The sequence below is a fragment of the Phyllostomus discolor genome, chromosome 10, assembly GCF_004126475.2.
Source record: "Phyllostomus discolor isolate MPI-MPIP mPhyDis1 chromosome 10, mPhyDis1.pri.v3, whole genome shotgun sequence".
NCBI classification, from domain to species: domain Eukaryota; kingdom Metazoa; phylum Chordata; class Mammalia; order Chiroptera; family Phyllostomidae; genus Phyllostomus; species Phyllostomus discolor.
The window spans coordinates 91,562,248-91,578,486 of record NC_040912.2 but is presented as its reverse complement, the minus strand read 5'-3'; the positions used below and the strand labels follow the sequence as shown (position 1 = coordinate 91,578,486).

At 49.3% G+C, this 16,239-nt stretch overlaps 1 protein-coding gene and 1 pseudogene across 1 annotated transcript; one reads left to right on the top strand and one right to left on the bottom strand.

The window, feature by feature from the left end:
• Positions 1-1,566: 1,566 nt before the first annotated feature.
• The window catches only part of LOC114507720, a 33,249-nt pseudogene continuing 18,576 nt past the window's right edge, over positions 1,567-16,239 (bottom strand).
• Positions 7,456-10,097, top strand: LOC114507719 (coiled-coil alpha-helical rod protein 1-like). Its single transcript, XM_028525685.2, is given in 2 exon segments — positions 7,456-8,369; positions 8,372-10,097. Coding segments are annotated over 2 exon segments (2,331 nt in total). The 5' UTR covers positions 7,456-7,597; the 3' UTR covers positions 9,931-10,097.

Here is a 16,239-nt window from a genome sequence, read left to right as displayed (position 1 = left end):
TAACCACAGACAAGACTGCTCCTTTATCAGCACATGTTGGCAATTCACCTCCTGGGAGTCAGTCTGACACCAGCCCTCATATGGAGCCTGGAGAGACAGCAGCAGATCACTGCCCATGGGGAGGTGGCAGTTTAATGAGCCTGAGAACTTACTTACAAGGCTGGTCGTGGGTGGTCCCCAAACAAATATTTGGTGCGTCTGCCTGCCAGGTCTGAAAAGTGTATACAGACCCCTCAGCTGCTGCGACAACATGTCACTCTCTCCAGGCCAGGTCCCTGAGGCAGCTCCTGGGAAGGGACCCAGTCAGCTGAACACACATTCCAAGGATGGGTTGGCATGGGTGGGGAAGCCTGGGTCCAGCTTTTAGGCCAAGTAGAGGTCACGTCCTCCCTATGACCTCCCCAGAGAAACAGACACAGTAGGGTTCACAGCTCCCAGTGTGGAGTGTCGGAGCCAGAGGAACACGAGAATGGAAGAAAAAGTTTGCTATAAGAGGTGGGCACAGGGTATTCAAGAGACAAGAGACACTGTTAGTAAAAGTAAGAAAATAACACCCTAACCCTAAGGGGGTGAAGGAGAGCTGGAATCCAGAAAGGGGGGTTGGTACAGGAGGTGTGACATTCAGCTTCAGGTTGCAGCAGGTCAGAAATGACCTTGCAGGGAGGGAGGGAGGAGAACAAATATCCTGACCTGATTTTTCTACCTGGAAGAGGCCTCCTGCTCAGACTTCCCACTGGCAGGAGCCCAGCAAGACTCAGGGACCCAGGGACCCCACTGATGTGGACAGGCAGGACAGGGGCCTCCAGGTCGGGGCCCCTCTCACTCAGCGCTGTTCTTGCCACATGTTCACAGCAGTGCAGTGTCTGCAGACCAGCTGAAAGCAGCAGGTGCTTGGCAGGGGCTCCCCAGGTAAGTGCAGCCAACTGCAAAGAGGAAGCCAATGTGGCACTGACCAGTGAGCACACATGACCACTGGCTCCACCTCCATCCCAAAGAGTGAACTAGTGAACCTTAATATAAATCCCTGTATGTTCTTCACTGGCTGCAAGTAAATAAATCTACCTTGTGAGAACCACATCTTGTCCTTGAGGAGAGCACCACAAGGGTGAACCCCTTGAGTTCAGTAACAATGTGACCCATGTAGGTCAGCCTCCTGGGGCACAGAGCTAGGGTGAGGGGGGAAAGTGTGGATCTATAGAGACAAAGGAAAGCTATTTGCCCCAGAAGATATTTTTAAGTTACAGTCAGGGACATTCTACATTAGGATGGTACCTAAACAAGAAAAGAGGGAAAAACAATAAGGATTTAGCACCTCCTGGACCTCCGGGCACCACAGACCATCTTGCTGGAGAGGCCTGCTGCTTCACTGACCGCCGGGTCGTAGACGTGGATGGAAAAACTGTGCATCACTAGAGGGGTAACATGTGGCATGTGCAGAATTTTTTATTTGATTTTCCTAAATAGAGTTTATCACCCAACAGAAGGAGCAACAGCACAGAGTACAGGAAACAGAGCTGGGGTAGCAGATGTTATGTCCATCTTTGGAAAATACAATTTACCACATTGACAAATCATAGTAAATTAACCAAAAATCCAAATGAATTTGTATTATTTCCAAAACTTATGCCACACATTTGAAAGCACAACCCAAATCTGATTGAAAACAGCTGCAAATATGTTTTTCAGCTTTTTTCTTGGCATTTTCAATTTGTTGAACATGTTGCTCATTTAGGACTTCCATTTCTTTCTCCTTTTCTTGCTTTGTTATTTCATTCTTATCATATTTCTCTTCCAGCACTTTTTTGTTTTCTGAACAAGTAGCAGAGATTTTCTTCAAGGCCTCTTCCAGACGTCTCTGCTTTTCTGCTGTGTCCTTGTACATGCAATCAGAAAAGTGAGCCCCTCCGTTCTCCTGTACCATTGCCTCAATCAGCCCCACCAGCTCCTGCACTTGAGCTTCCTTCTCAGCCTCCTTAGTGTCTTTGCTGTTACTGAAGGCACAGTGGCAATTCCCACTCTCCCTCTTAATGGTTTTCAGGCGTTCGTCTGCAGTTTCTAAAAAGCTACTCAGCTCCTGACCTTCCAATTCCTCTTTGCGAGTGAACAAGACCACCATGTGCTTCATGGCACACTCCCCAAAGATGGCCTTGATCAATTCAACTGTATTCTGCTCTCCTCTGTGAAGTGGCCCAGCAGTACCACCAGGATGATGGCGTGAGGCCCGGGGCTGGAGAAGATGACACATCTAGCGATTTCCTCACAGGTGGTCTTCAGTGTCTCCTTGGTGTCAAAGAGCCCTGGGGTGTCCACCACGAGAAGCTTCCTCCCATTCCAGGCCCTCTCTTCTCTCTGACAGCTCTTGGTAACAGACATGGAAGCAATTCTAGAATCAAAGGCTCTTTTCCCGAGAATGGTGTTTCCTGTCGCACTTTTCCCATTTATGGTTTTTCCCACCAGAACGATCCGCAGAGTGTTGTCCTGAAGGCCGGCCATGCTGGTTCAAGAGGCTCTGGGTGCAGGTTCCTACAAGACCCTGAGGAGGGGAAGGAGAGGGGAAGGGGTCAGCTTAGGCAAGTGCGCACCATTCCCAGCCCTCGTTTACTCCCTGAAACTTTGTACTAGTCTATTATTCACATTGAACCCAGTACCAATAGAGATGATACAGTTCAATTCATACAGAAGAAATAACAGTTTCCCACAGAAGAGCACCAGGGCCAGGCCCCTCCCAGGGGAGCGCACCTGCACCTCACAGCTCTGCTCTCTCAGTGCTCCCTGATCTGTCCCTGATTACACACAAAGGAAGGGAAAGTTTCTGTCCTTTCTGTAAATCAAGTATAATATTGATCCCAAAGGCTAACCAGGATTTCACCAATAAATAAAGCCATAGATGTGTCTCATTTGGAAATACTAATATAAAAATCCTAAAAAAAGTATTGGACACTAAAAAGAGTGACACACCGTGCTTAAATATGACTTATTTCAGAAATGCTAGGATGGTTCAATATGAGAAAATTGGTTATTTCAAGGCATCCCATTAATACATAAAGGAGAAACTAACTAGATGCAAAAACAATTGTCTCAGTTCAACACTGACTCATGTTTAAGATATATCATGAAGTTTCAACTAATAGGTACTCCTCTAAAGTTAAAATAATGGATGGTAAAGTTCATTTGGACAAAAAAAGAACATTATTCAGCACCAACAAGAAAATGAATAAGGAGGGAGGACCAGCTCTACCAGGAGTCAAACAAGCAGTTTCTGTCATTACAGCGTCATGGGGTTGGTGCACGAACAGAGGGAACAGGGACACTGAAATAGAATATTCAGAAACAGACCAAATTAATCGTACAATATTCATTTATAAAACAGTTAATTAGATGTTACCATAGAGTCAATAAGGCTGCATCTCACATCACTGAGGAGAAAGGTGGACGAATAAAGTGACATGGGGGCGACTGTGAAACCGAATAGAAAACGAGAAAACTGCCTCCACTGCCTCACGCCATCAGAGTTCAAACACCTCCCAGGTTTAAATAGAAAACTAACCCATAGAAATGATAGAAAAAGCCTCTGCAAATCCTTTGTAACCTGGGGGTAGGGCAAATATTTCTAAGGTTTGACACAGAGTAAGGAAAAGGACTAGTAAGTCTGATTACAGAAAACTCTCACAGATAATGTGAGACAAGAAACACCACAGACAAAGCAAACTTGTCAAACTACGGAAAAAAACATTTTCCAACGTAAATCAAAGGGGTGAATCTCCCTATTACACAAACAAAATTAAAAGCTACAGAAACAAATAACCAACAACTTGATGGAAAATGGATCGAAAGATAGAAGTAAACATTTGGAGGAAAAACAGTTTAAATGTGTCTTGAATATATCAAAAGACAGTGACATACACTCATAATAGACAAAAATAAATCAAAACTAAAAATAATATAACTAAATAAAATAATTTTAAATCACACCTCTATTTCTGAGGGGAGATGCTGTCTGTCCCCTCCAGGTCTGGCAGAACTGCAGACTGTGCTGAGAGTCAGCCAGAGGGGGTGGGGGCAGCAGGTCCTCCCCTGCACGGCTGGGGAGGAGGGAACCACAGTCCAACCCTGCGGAGCAGAAGCCACAATACCTTGTAGAGTCCACGGACACCTTCCCTTCTGCTACCAATCCCCAATTTCAGCTTATGTCCCTGAACTACACTGACCAAAATTATGGCAAAAATCATGCATAAAACTATTTACTGCATCATTATTTGTAAGATCAAAAAACAAAAACTTATCAAATGGTCACCAGTAGACAACAGGTTGAATGAACTGTGTGTCCACACCAGGAAGGCCTGGCCGGCTGTGAAAAGGACTGAGAAGTGTCTCCCTGTACCAGAGCGGGGAGACCGCCAGGGTGTCTACCACCAGGGGAAGGAAATAATGTGGAGTTCACCTACCATCTCTCCAGTAAGGGGGGTGTGAACATCATCTATAAACTATAACAGGTACACTATTCACATGTATGAAAAGGCACCAGCAGGATAATCTGAAAACTAAACCGACACAAAAGTTCCTTGTGTGGAGATGGGAGAGACAGGGTGGGGGGGACAGGGACAGGGGCTCAAAGTTGTGTGTCCTGGGTGCACGCAGGTAAATTTCATAGGTTTGATCTTGAAACCAGGAAGGGAGTTTACCTAATTACACACCAAAAATTATGTTTTAAATACTAAAATCAAGAGCGAATGAAACAAACAAATCTAACTGGAATTTGTGAGGTAGATGAGCCCCTTAAGGAACTGGTCCAAGAATCTTGGAAATGCAGTCATTTCATTGTCTACCTCCAGTGAGATGTGTCTTAAGGGCCAAAAGCAAAACAAAAACATCCAAACCCTGAAAACAGCCTCCAACTGTTTCACTAATCCTCACTTTGGTTGTGTTTATGTGTAGTTTGAAGCTCATTAGAAAGGGAGAGACGGGAATGTCCCTGGTGACAATAGGCCCCTCAGCATCTAGCTCTGGCCTTCAGAGGCCATTCACCACCACAGGTCAGGGCTCTGGGGAGAAAGCACCAATTCCAGGGCCGGGCCAAACATGAGTGTGTGGGGCCCACATGCCCTCATCAGCCAGAGAGTCCAGGTGTGCTCACCACTCACTAGCATCTCATTACAGGGACTGGGTGCCATTGCAGCAGAATCCAGCTGGACCTGGATGGGACAGTTTGAGCACCGATAATAATTCCACTGAAGTGTATCAAGTATGTTGAAATCCATAGGGTCATAGCAATGCCTTCTTAAACATGGCCCATCGCTCCATTGGGCATCTGCCAGAAAGCATCTCACTGCTCTGCACATGGACACACAAAGGGGAAGAGTCAGACATTCATCTGTGTCTCTCACACACCTGCTCCTTGTGGAGATGAGAGAGAGCTTGAGGGGAGCATTCTTTTCACAGGATTATTCCACCCTATACATGAGGAAGGGATGACAGCATTTGAGTGTCATCACTTGTGACTCTTAATGAGACTAAGGCCGCCATTATTGTCAGTTAATGTCACAGACAGACTGACAACCAGACGTCATGGGCCTTCTGACAGGACTTTACAGTTGCACCTATGAAGTATTTCCCCCAAAATCAGACCAACTAGAATCTGATCATGTTTCCCCTTCGGGGTAAATTTACACAAATGCTGCAATGTGAAGAGCAGGTGAGCTGATACCTTTGATGGAAGCGACAGAACACACACCACCTGATTCTACTGGACAGGAATCCCCCCTTTCTTACTCAGAGAAATTTCCCAGAAAGTAACGGGGAAGGTAGAAACTCACATATTAAGTTAAATTTCAGACACATTAAACAATTGTGATTTATGGATCTTATTTGGATCCAACTTCAATTTTTAAAATTATGAGAAAAGCAGAAAAATCAGAATGCTACTGGTAACTTTTATAAAAACAATTCTGGACTCCTGGCCAAGATGGAGGCATAGGTGGACGTACCATATCTCCACACACAACTAAGATTGGAACAACAACAATTTAGAGGTAGAATAATACCCAGAACTGACAGAGAATTTATCTGAATGGAAGTCGGACAGCCAAGAAGTTGAAGTAGACCCGTTCATCCACACTGGTAGGAGAGGTGGAAACGAGCAGCCAGGTGCGGGTTGAGGTGCAGAGAGCAGAGATAGTTGGGTGCATAAGGCAACCAGGGCGTGTAAGGCATCTGGGGCACGCACGATCGCAGCGGGAAGACCCTGAGTACACAAGGGGCAGCTGGCAAACCCAGTGATGCGGCGATTGTGGAGCAGGGCAGAGTGCGCAACCCAGGATCCCAGAAAAGGGACTGAGGTCCCTCAGAGAACGGAGCTACTGCCTTTGTTCCCTCCTGACCCCACCCCCAAATACAATGTCACAATCTAGCGACTGGGGTGCCCAGCCCTGGTGAACACCTAAGGCTTCGCCCCTCACTGTAACCAGAGTGACCAGACCAAAAAAAAGGAAAGAAAAGAAAAGAGAGAGAGAGAGACACAGTGAGAGAGACAGAGAGAGAGATGGCTCAAACAGAAGAACAAATCAATGCCCCAGGACTCATCCTTTTAGCAACCGAAAAATAGCCAACCTATCAGATGCATAGTTCAAAACACTGGTGATCAGGAAGCTCATGGAATTGGTTGATTTTGGCCTCAAATTAGATGAACAAATGCAGGTTACCATAAAAGAAATGACAGAAAATGCATAGGGAACCAATAGTGATGGGAAGGAAACTGGGACTCAAAACAATAGAGTGGACCAGAAGGAAGAAAGAAACAACCAAACAGGAAAGAATGGAGAAATAAGAATTCAAAAAAATGAGGAGAAGCTTAGGAACCTCCAGGACATCTTTAAACATTCCAACAACCGAATTATAGGGGTACCGGAAGGGGAAGAGGAAGAGCAACAGATTGAACACGTATTTGAACAAATAATAAAGAAGAACTTCCCCATTCTGGCAAAGGGAATAGACTTCAAAGAAATCCAGGAAGCTCAGAGAGTCCCAAAGAAGTTGGACCCAAGAAGAAACACACCAAGGCACATCATAATTACATTAGCCAAGGTAAAAATGAAGGAGAGAATCCTAGAAGCAGCAAGAGATAACGGGACAGTCACATACGAAGGAGTTCCTATCAGACTGTCAGCTGATTTCACAAAAGAGACCTTACAGGCAAGAAGGGGCTGGAAAGAAGTATTCCATTATGAAAGACAAGGACCTACCTCCCAGATTACTCTATCCAGCAAAGCTTTCATTTAGAATAGAAGGGTAGATAAAGTGCTTCTCAGATAAGGTCAAGTTAAAGGAGTTCATCATCACCAAGCCCTTATTTTATGAAATATTAAAGGGACTTATCTAAGAAAAGAAGATTAAAAAAACATGTATAGTAAAAGGACAGAAAACTCACAGTTATTAACAACTACAGGCCCGCTGCCGGGGCCGCTCTGCAGAGGCGCAGTTGGAGGCGGAGACCCGCTTGGGGCGAAGTGTAAGGGGTGTGAGCTAAGGGCCAAGGGGGCTCTCGTGCTCGGGGAACATAGATGGCTGGACACAGAATCTAGAGACTTCAAATAATGTGGAGATGTTTCGACCTTCAGGTTCCACTGGGCTCATTCCCCCATCCCACTTCCAAGCTCAGCCCCTTCCAACCTTGCCAAGAATGGCTCCCAACTGGGTCTTAGACATTCCTCTGGTCCAACCCCTGGCCCATCACGAAGTCTCAGAGAGGCGGCCAGACAACCAAAGACCTCAAGTGATCATATGGGAACAGGATGTTTCTGGTGATGGGCAGCAACCAGGGCAGAGGGGCAGGTCCGTGGAGCTACAGGGGTCACAGGCCTTGAGCCAGCAGGCTGAGCTGATCTCTCGGCAGCTGCAGGAGCTGCGGCGGTTTGAGGAGGAGGTCCGGGTCCTGCGGGAGACCTCATTGCAGCAGAAGATGAGGCTGGAGGCCCAGGCTGTGGAGCTGGAGGCTCTGGCACGGGCAGAGAAGGCTGGCCGAGCTGAGGCCGAGGGCCTGCGTGCTGCCTTGACTGGGGCTGAGGTTGTCCGGAAGAACTTGGAAGAGGAGAGCCAGCGGCAGCTGGAGGAAGTTCAGAGGCTGCACAAGGAGCAGCTGTCCTCCTTAACACGGGCTCGCCAGGAGGCTCTTTCCAGCCTGACCAACAAAACCGAGGGCTTGGAGAAGTCTCTGAACAGTTTGGAAACCAGGAGGGCAGAGGAAGCCAAGGAATTAGCTATGGCCCAGAAGGAGGCTGAGATGCTACGGAAGCAGCTCAGCAAGACCCAAGAAGACTTGGAGGTTCAGGTGACGTTGGTTGAGAACCTAAGGAGATACGTAGGGGAACAAGTCCCCCCGAGGTCCACAGCCAGATGTGGGAGTCAGAGCGACAAGACCTCTTAGAGACTGTGCAGCACTTGCAGGAGGACCGGGACAGCCTACACTCGACTGTGGAGCTGCTGCAGGTGCGAGTGCAAAGCCTCACCCACATCTTGTCCATGCAGGAGGAGGAGCTGGCCAGGAAGGTTCAGCCTTCAGATTCCCTGGAGCCCGAGTTGCCCAGGAAGGTCCAGTCCCTGCTGAAGCGCTGGCGGGAGAAGGTGTTTGCCCTCATGGTGCAGCTGAAGGCCCAGGAGCTGGAGCACGGAGCGTGCGTGCAGCATCTGAAGGGACAGGTGGCAGAGCTCCAGGAAAGAGCTTCAGCCCAGAGTCAGGAGCAGGCCATCCTGCAGCGGTCCCTGGAGGACAAAGCTGCACAGGTGGAAGTGGAGCGGATGGGCACCAAGACCCTGCAGATGGAGCTGAGCCGTGCCCAGGAGGCCTGGCGCCGGGGGCAGCAGCAGGTCGCCGTGGCTGAGGAGCAGCTGAAGCTTGTGGCCAACACTGTCAGCAGCTTTCAGACCTGGCTCCAGAACACCATGGCCAAGGTGGAGCAAGCCGCAGCCCGGCTGCCCAGCCTCAGCAGCCGAGTCAGCTATGCTGTCCGCAAGGTCCACACCATTCGGGGTCTGATGGCTCGAAAACTGGCGCTTGCTCATCTGCGCCAGGAGAGCTGCCTGCTGCCCCCACCAACCGAGGAGGTGAGCCTTGAGTTGGAGCAGCTGCGGGAAGAACGGGATCGCCTGGATGCAGAACTGCAGCTGAGTGCCCACATCATCCAGCAGGAGGTGGGCCGAGCCCGGGAGCAAGGGGAGGCGGAGCGGCAGCAACTGAGTTCGGTGGCCCAGCAGCTGGAGCAGGAGCTTCGGCAGACCCAGGAGTCCTTGGCCAGTGTGGGGCTGCAGCTGGAAGCAGCTCGCCAGGGCCAGCAGGAGAGCATGGAGGAGGCTGCCAGTCTGCGGCAGGAGCTGACCCAGCAGCAGGAAACCTATGGGCAAGCTCTGCAAGAGAAGGTGGCCGAAGTGGAATCTCGGCTGCGGGAACAGCTCTCAGAAACAGAAAGAAGACTGAATGACGCTCGGAGGGAGCATGCCAAGGCCGTGGTTTCCCTGCGCCAAATCCAGCGCAAAGCCACCAGGGAAAAGGAGCGGGACCAGGAGCTTAGGCGCCTGCAGGAAGAGGCCCGGAAGGAGGAGGGGCTGCGGCTGACCCAGCGCCTGCAGGAGCTGGAGAGGGACAAGAACCTCCTGCTGGTCACCTTGCAGCAGGAGGGTCTCCTCTCCCGTTATAAGCAGCAGCGGCTGTTGGCAGCTCATCCTTCCCTGGATAAGGGGAAGTCTGCGCAGTCCAGCCCAAGCCGGGCAGTGTCTTCAGTACCTGGATCTCCAGCAGCTGCGCTGTCCCCCAGGAAGACTGTAAAGGGATCCCTCTGTGTCCTGCTCGATGACCTGCAGGGCCTGAGTGAGGCCATTTCCAAAGAGGAGGCTCTTTCTCAAGGAGACAACCAAAACTCTTCTGCTCCCGTCCATCATTGACCAGTTGGGCGCTGGGACACCTGGGAGCTCAGGGGGGCCTAGGGAACCAGTAGGACCATGGAGAAGTGGGGTGAGGTTTGTGGGGTCTGCCCTTGGGGACACTAGCCACCAAGGTGTCTGTGAAGTCTGTGCCTCAATAAAGATGACTGCAGTAGGAAAAAAAAAAACAACTACAGCTAAAGCAAAACCAAAAGAAACTAAGCAAACAACTAGAACAGGAGCAAAACCACAGAAATGGAGATCATGGAGGGTTAGCAACAGGGGAGTGGGAGGAGGAGAGAGGGGGAAAAGGTACATAGAATAAGCAGCATAGATGGTAGGTAGAAAATAGGGGGAGGGCAAGAATAGTACGGGAAATGTAGAAGCTAAAGAACTTATAAGTATGACACATGGACATGAACTAAAGGGGGGCATGTGGGTGGGAGAGGGTGTACAGGGTGGAGGGGAGTGAAGGGGGGCAATGGGACAACTGTAATAGCATAATCAATAAAATATATTAAAAACAAAAAAAACAATTTTACTTGCTTTTTAAAGTCTGATGATGGCAATAATTTTCAGTGGTTTCAAATATTTATTGATAAACTGAAACAATGTCTGATATCTGCCTCCAAATAATTCCAGATGGGGAGGAAGTACTGAGTTTACAAATGAAGCAGATTGGCATCCATTGATAATTGGTGAAGCTTGGTCTGGGTTCATGGAAGTTCCTTGAATTACTCTCTTTACCTTTGGATAAGTTAAAATTTTTCCACAATAAAAAAAGTTAACCTAGGTGTGGTATAGCCACTACTGAATACGCTATACCAAGCATCCTGGAAATATTTTTACATCATCTCATTTACTCCCCAAAAATAGTCTATGAGGAAGCTCCTTTTATTATTCTCACATTTTAAATCTTCATCCAAGGATATGTTTATTGATTTTAGAGAGAAAAAAAGGAAGAGAGAGAGAAACAACCACGTGCGAGAGAAACATCAATTGCTTGCCTCCCATACACACCCCAACTGCAGATTGAACCCACAACCTAATTGTGCACCCTGACCAGGATGGAAACCACAAATATTTGTGTATGGGACAACATTCCAACCAATGGAGCCACCCAGCCAGGGTTATTATGCTAACGTTTAAGAAAAGGGCATTGATGTGGCTGAAAATGCTGAGACACTTGCCCAGGGCCACTGAGCTCACAGCTACTGGGCAGAGCAGGGACCCAACTGAAAGTCCATTCTACTCCTGCCCTCCCTCCTGACCATGGCCCACAGTCCTCTGCCCAGCTCCTCCTCAGCCCCTGACTCTGAAACCTCACCAGTCAGAGCTGGACAAGGAGCGGAGGGCACGGGTTGTCCACTCTCTCCCAGAGGGAGAACTGCACTGCCTGGGATCCTGATCTTGGCAGTGGACAGAGGCACTTGGACAGCCTGGACTCTATGTCACCATCAGCCTGAACACCCGCCCTGAGGACACCAGTTTCCCATCAAGGGAGGAGGAAGGCTCAGCAGCAGCATCAGTGTCTGCTGCACCAGCAAACGCAGGAAACGCCCCCGTCAGCACACACATGTCCTGTCAGTATGAGACACAGGACATTGTGCCCATAACACAGCCCCTTCCTCCCCTTCCTACCCCCCACCACTACCCTGTGACAGCACCCTCCTCTCGCTGTGGGGTTGGCAGTGTCCCTGGTTCCCCCTTGGGCCACAGCCACCCCCTGCACCTGCCCTGGCCCCACTGCCCTCCCAGCCCTGTGGCTCAGTTGGGTCTCAGCCAGGCTCACCTTTTCAACCCGCTGAGGAGTTCCTGGGTTTTCCCCAACAAAGCTCTTTCAGCTGCTGCTTGTGCTTTAACTGTGAGGAGAGAGTTTGCACCCCTGAAAGCGCTGAGCCAGGAAGCTGAGGTTGGGTGGGGCCAGCGGAGGACCTGTTTGCCTTTAAGAGACGGAAAAAGTGTCCTATCAGTTGGTGGTGCTTCTCTTTAGCGAAGTTCAAACTTTGGGCTCCATGTTCCTGCTCTCACACTGAAATTTCCAAAGCTATGTTCAGTATTTGGGTGATGGTGGTAGATGGAAAAGGCCCTTATCAAATGACGCAAGCCTTGCCCAGAAAGCCAGGCACGTTGTCTGGTCATCGTCCCTGTGCAGTGGGCAACAGTGGGGTGATTCTGAAAGGCAGAGGTCAGGCAGGTGACTTGGGGTGCCCTCGGGTGCTGCTAGAGATTGTCTGCTGTGGGCTTTGAGTCCAGTCTTTCAGGAGGGTCTCAGTTCCTCATTCAGAAACTGCAGGACTCAGGTGCAGACCTGAAGGAGTCTACACCATTGAGAGCCACAGGGAACAGAGGAGGGGGTGTTGGGGAAAAGTCTCTGTGACCACACAGCCTCTGTGGTTTTTTCATGTGGTCTTTGCCAGCTGGAATGTGCCCAGGGTCTGACAGGTGAAGAAGCTGCCAGGGAGCAGACACAATTGCCCTCCCACACTTTCTGCCTCCCCCACCCCAGGCCCAGACAGAAGCAGCCTGTCTGAGATCCACCCAGCACATGGATGCTACAGGCTCTGGAAATGATTTTTAGGTGTCAGGCAGGTTGTCAAAGCTCTCACAGTGGATGCGACGCTCTAGTTGTCTGCTGCATCACCATTAAAGCATTGAATTTCTATTATATATTTGGTTCACTAGATTGAGAAATTTGATCAATGCTTAAGCTTTGGGGGAAGCAATAAAAAGACCAGATGCAGCAGGAAGTTGGGGACAATAGGGTGGCGACCCAAGGAGGGAAGCAGCAAAATTTGGAAATGATGGTGTTCAGGACCATATCATTGTTCAGTAGCATCGGACCAATTATTGTTGCTAATGACTAGGGTCACCATGAAGGTGCAGGTAACAGTCTGACCTCCAATGCAAACAATGAACATGACCAGCTATGAAATTCACAAGGCCTGGCAAAAACAAAAACAAAAACAGAAACAAAAAAACCCATGCCAAGCCCATTGTTCTAACATCTAAAGATTTCAAGAAGCCATTGACAGCCCACCATCCCATGTGAGGGGCCCCTCTCAGTGCAGGGCCCCAAACGCCCCACAGGTCACTCCCCAGGGGGCTGACCCTGACCCTGCTACCCAGGTGTGACTCAGCAGCACAACCAGGACCTCATCTCCTGCTCAACCTGTTCCCCCATGGACCAGTCTCAGGTCACTCTCCACAGTCCTTGAGTGAACCCTGTCCTGCCAAATGCTGCTTTGTATGTTTTCCTGGTGAACTCCTTGCTTCTGCAGGCATGACGCTCAGGTGCACAGTTCAGTTCCCCAAAGGGAAGAGGGAAGAGGTTGAGAGAATCAACAGATGCTGCAGGGATGGGACACAGGTCAGATGGGAACAGCCTTGAGGCCATTGGTCTCAGAGGAGCCCTTGGAACTTGGCAGCCCCATCCGGACCCAGACACAGCGGAGTTCTCCTTCTAGGAGACTGTGACAGAAGGAGAGTCCTCGCACATCTCCCCTGACTGCTCAGGTAGCCATAATCCGCATCATGAGGGACTCCTGTCCACTTCCAGCTCTGAGGTGAGCCACCTGTCCCCCTGCTGCTGGTCCCCACCTGCAACTCTTGAATCTGCTCCTTTCACGCCATGTATGCTGCTCCTTCCACACCGTCAGAAGCAAGGACATGAATGTGGGGAAAGCCACAGCTTCCTTCTGGACAGTCGTCTTTATTCTTTTCCCCTTTTTGTTATTTACATCATATGTACACACAGTGGATATATATGAATTTTTCAAATATTGGGTTATGAAAAAAAATTTCTTCACGTTTTATCAGTATCTCTACCTTGTGGAACTCAGGACATTTTCTGGTGCTGTGATCTAGATGAATTCAAAGCTCAAACCTACTACAGCATCACAGAAATAACAACAGAAGGTGAAGGAATGGCCACTCACACTGTCCTGACTCCCCAACGAATGAACAGTCAGCCTTGGTGTGTCAGTTCCATATTGTTGCCATAACAAAGTGCCAATAACCTAGTGGCCTAGGACAAAGTGAATACATTCTCTTACAGTTTTGGAGGGCAGGAGCCTCAAAGTAGTCTCACAGAGACAAAATGAAGGTGTCATCAGGGCTGGTCTCTCTGGAGGCTCCAGGGGACAATCCCTCTCACCTCTCCCCCTTCTAGAAGTTGCCAGAGTTCCTTGGCTTGTGACCATATCACTCCAGTCTGGGCTGCCATCACGACATGGCTTCTTCCTCCTTAGATTGTCCTGCCTCCTCCTCTCAGGGCCTTTGTGATTCCATGTGGGACCCACTCAGAGCCCAGGACAATCTCCCTGTCACCCCATCATGAATGATCCTCATCTGCAAAGACCCTTTACCAATAAGGTGACATTCACAGGCTCTGAGGACTGGACACAGCTTCCCTCAGGGAGCATAAGTGAACCTCTCTTAGCTCCCATTCCCGATGGTACAATGAGGAATGTACGACAGAGCACACTGACAGCCATTTGAAGTAGGGGTAGAGTTGAGTGGGTGCTGGGGTGGATGGATTGAACCAAAAATAAAAAAATAAGGAAAAACTCATGGACACAGACAACAGTGTGGTGATTCCCAGAGGAGGGGGGATGGGCATGTGGAGGTAGGTGTAGTGGGGATAAAGGGTGATGGATGGAGACCTGACTTGGGGTGGTGATCACACAATACAGGGTACAGATGATGTGTTGTAGAATTGTGCACCTGATTCCTGTATCATTGTGGTTCCCAGTGCCACACACAATAAAGTCAATAAAGGGGACCGAAAAAATAACAAAATATAGAACATGGAGCTTTTCCTTCATTGGGTGGCATTGGTTCCAGGAAGTGAGTGCTGCTGTAAACAATACCTCCCGTGTGGCAGTGGCTGTGGACTTGGGGGTGGACAGGCACTGGGGGAACTCCGGGGCACATGGGAGAAAAGGCAAAGGGGCCTTGGAAGGACTGTGCTAAGAATTTGAATGTTAAAGGCAAGTCCTCAAATCAAAGTGAGGACCCTGTCACTGGACCCCTGAGGAAAGGGGGAGGGGTTCCAGAGTCAGGGATGGGGAGAGTCATGGAGTCCTGTCTGCTGCTGAGTGGAAGGAAGGGTTTGTAAATGATGGACAGGAGTGTTCAGCTGAGGAGTGTCCAAACTCAGCGTGGGGAGTGGGGGTGCAGCCTGGTTTCTCCTTGTCAGAGGTGGAAGGCAAGAGGTCCAATCCTTGCAGCCTCCAGCCAAGGACCTCCAAGGACTGCCAGCTGCATTGAGAAACTGGGAACCAACCAGGAAGGACTCTCCACAGAGCCTTCAGAGTGAACACAGCTCAGCCAACCTTTTGATGTGGGACTCCTAGGACTATGGGACCAGAAATTCCTGTGACTTTCAGTGACACCGAATGTGGAACAGTGTTTCAGCCACCCTCGGAATCTTGGAAGGAGCCTTCCTCCTTTCCTCCCCATCTCTCCTACTTCCCACTATTCCTTCCTCAGCACAACTAGGGATCCCCTCTCTGTGTGAGTGTGCTGTGACTCCATGGTGTCCCTGCCAGTGGCACCCACACACCTGGAACAGGAGCACATGGGGGCCTGGGGACCAGGAAATGCTGGTTTTCTCAGAAAGGCCTTGAACTCTGCCTGACCTATGCTTCCCCCTAACCCTTTCAGATCTCAGGTCCCCTACAAAGAAGTCTATGGTCATCCTCAAGTTATACAACTTGAAAACAAAACCAAAAATAGTTTTGTTTTGAGAGAGACAGAGGAAGTGAGAGGCTCCTGAACCCTTAAATGTGTGGGCCCTCATATAGGCTGCTGTGGGCTCAGCACATCCCAAGACCCCCTCTGCATGACACCAGCTCCAGACCCACTGGCTGAAGGAGTCAGACCAAATCCCACAGACACAGACCACAGTGGGGTGCTCACCAGGGGGAAGGAGAGGGGTGGTAAAGGGTAAAGGGAGTCAAATGTGTGGTGACAGAAGGAGACCTGACTGTGGGTGGCGGGCATACAGTGCAATACACAGATGATGTGTCAGAATCATACACTGGAAATCTGTACAATGTTATTAACCAATATCACCCCAATAAATTTAATTTTATAAAAAGAATAAAGATTTTTATCTAAAACATAGAGGAGGGCACTATCCCTTACAAAACAAGACAACACGAGCTTTCATCCATTGAAACACACAGGAGACAAAAGCCTGGGCTGACAGCACAGGATGACCAAAGTGTCTGACAATGTGTCCTCCTCCCTTAGCCCAGTGACACTGCTTTGTTCCCTGGGCTTCAGAGCCACCTGTCCTATGAGCACATCAGCGCAGGTGTCTGC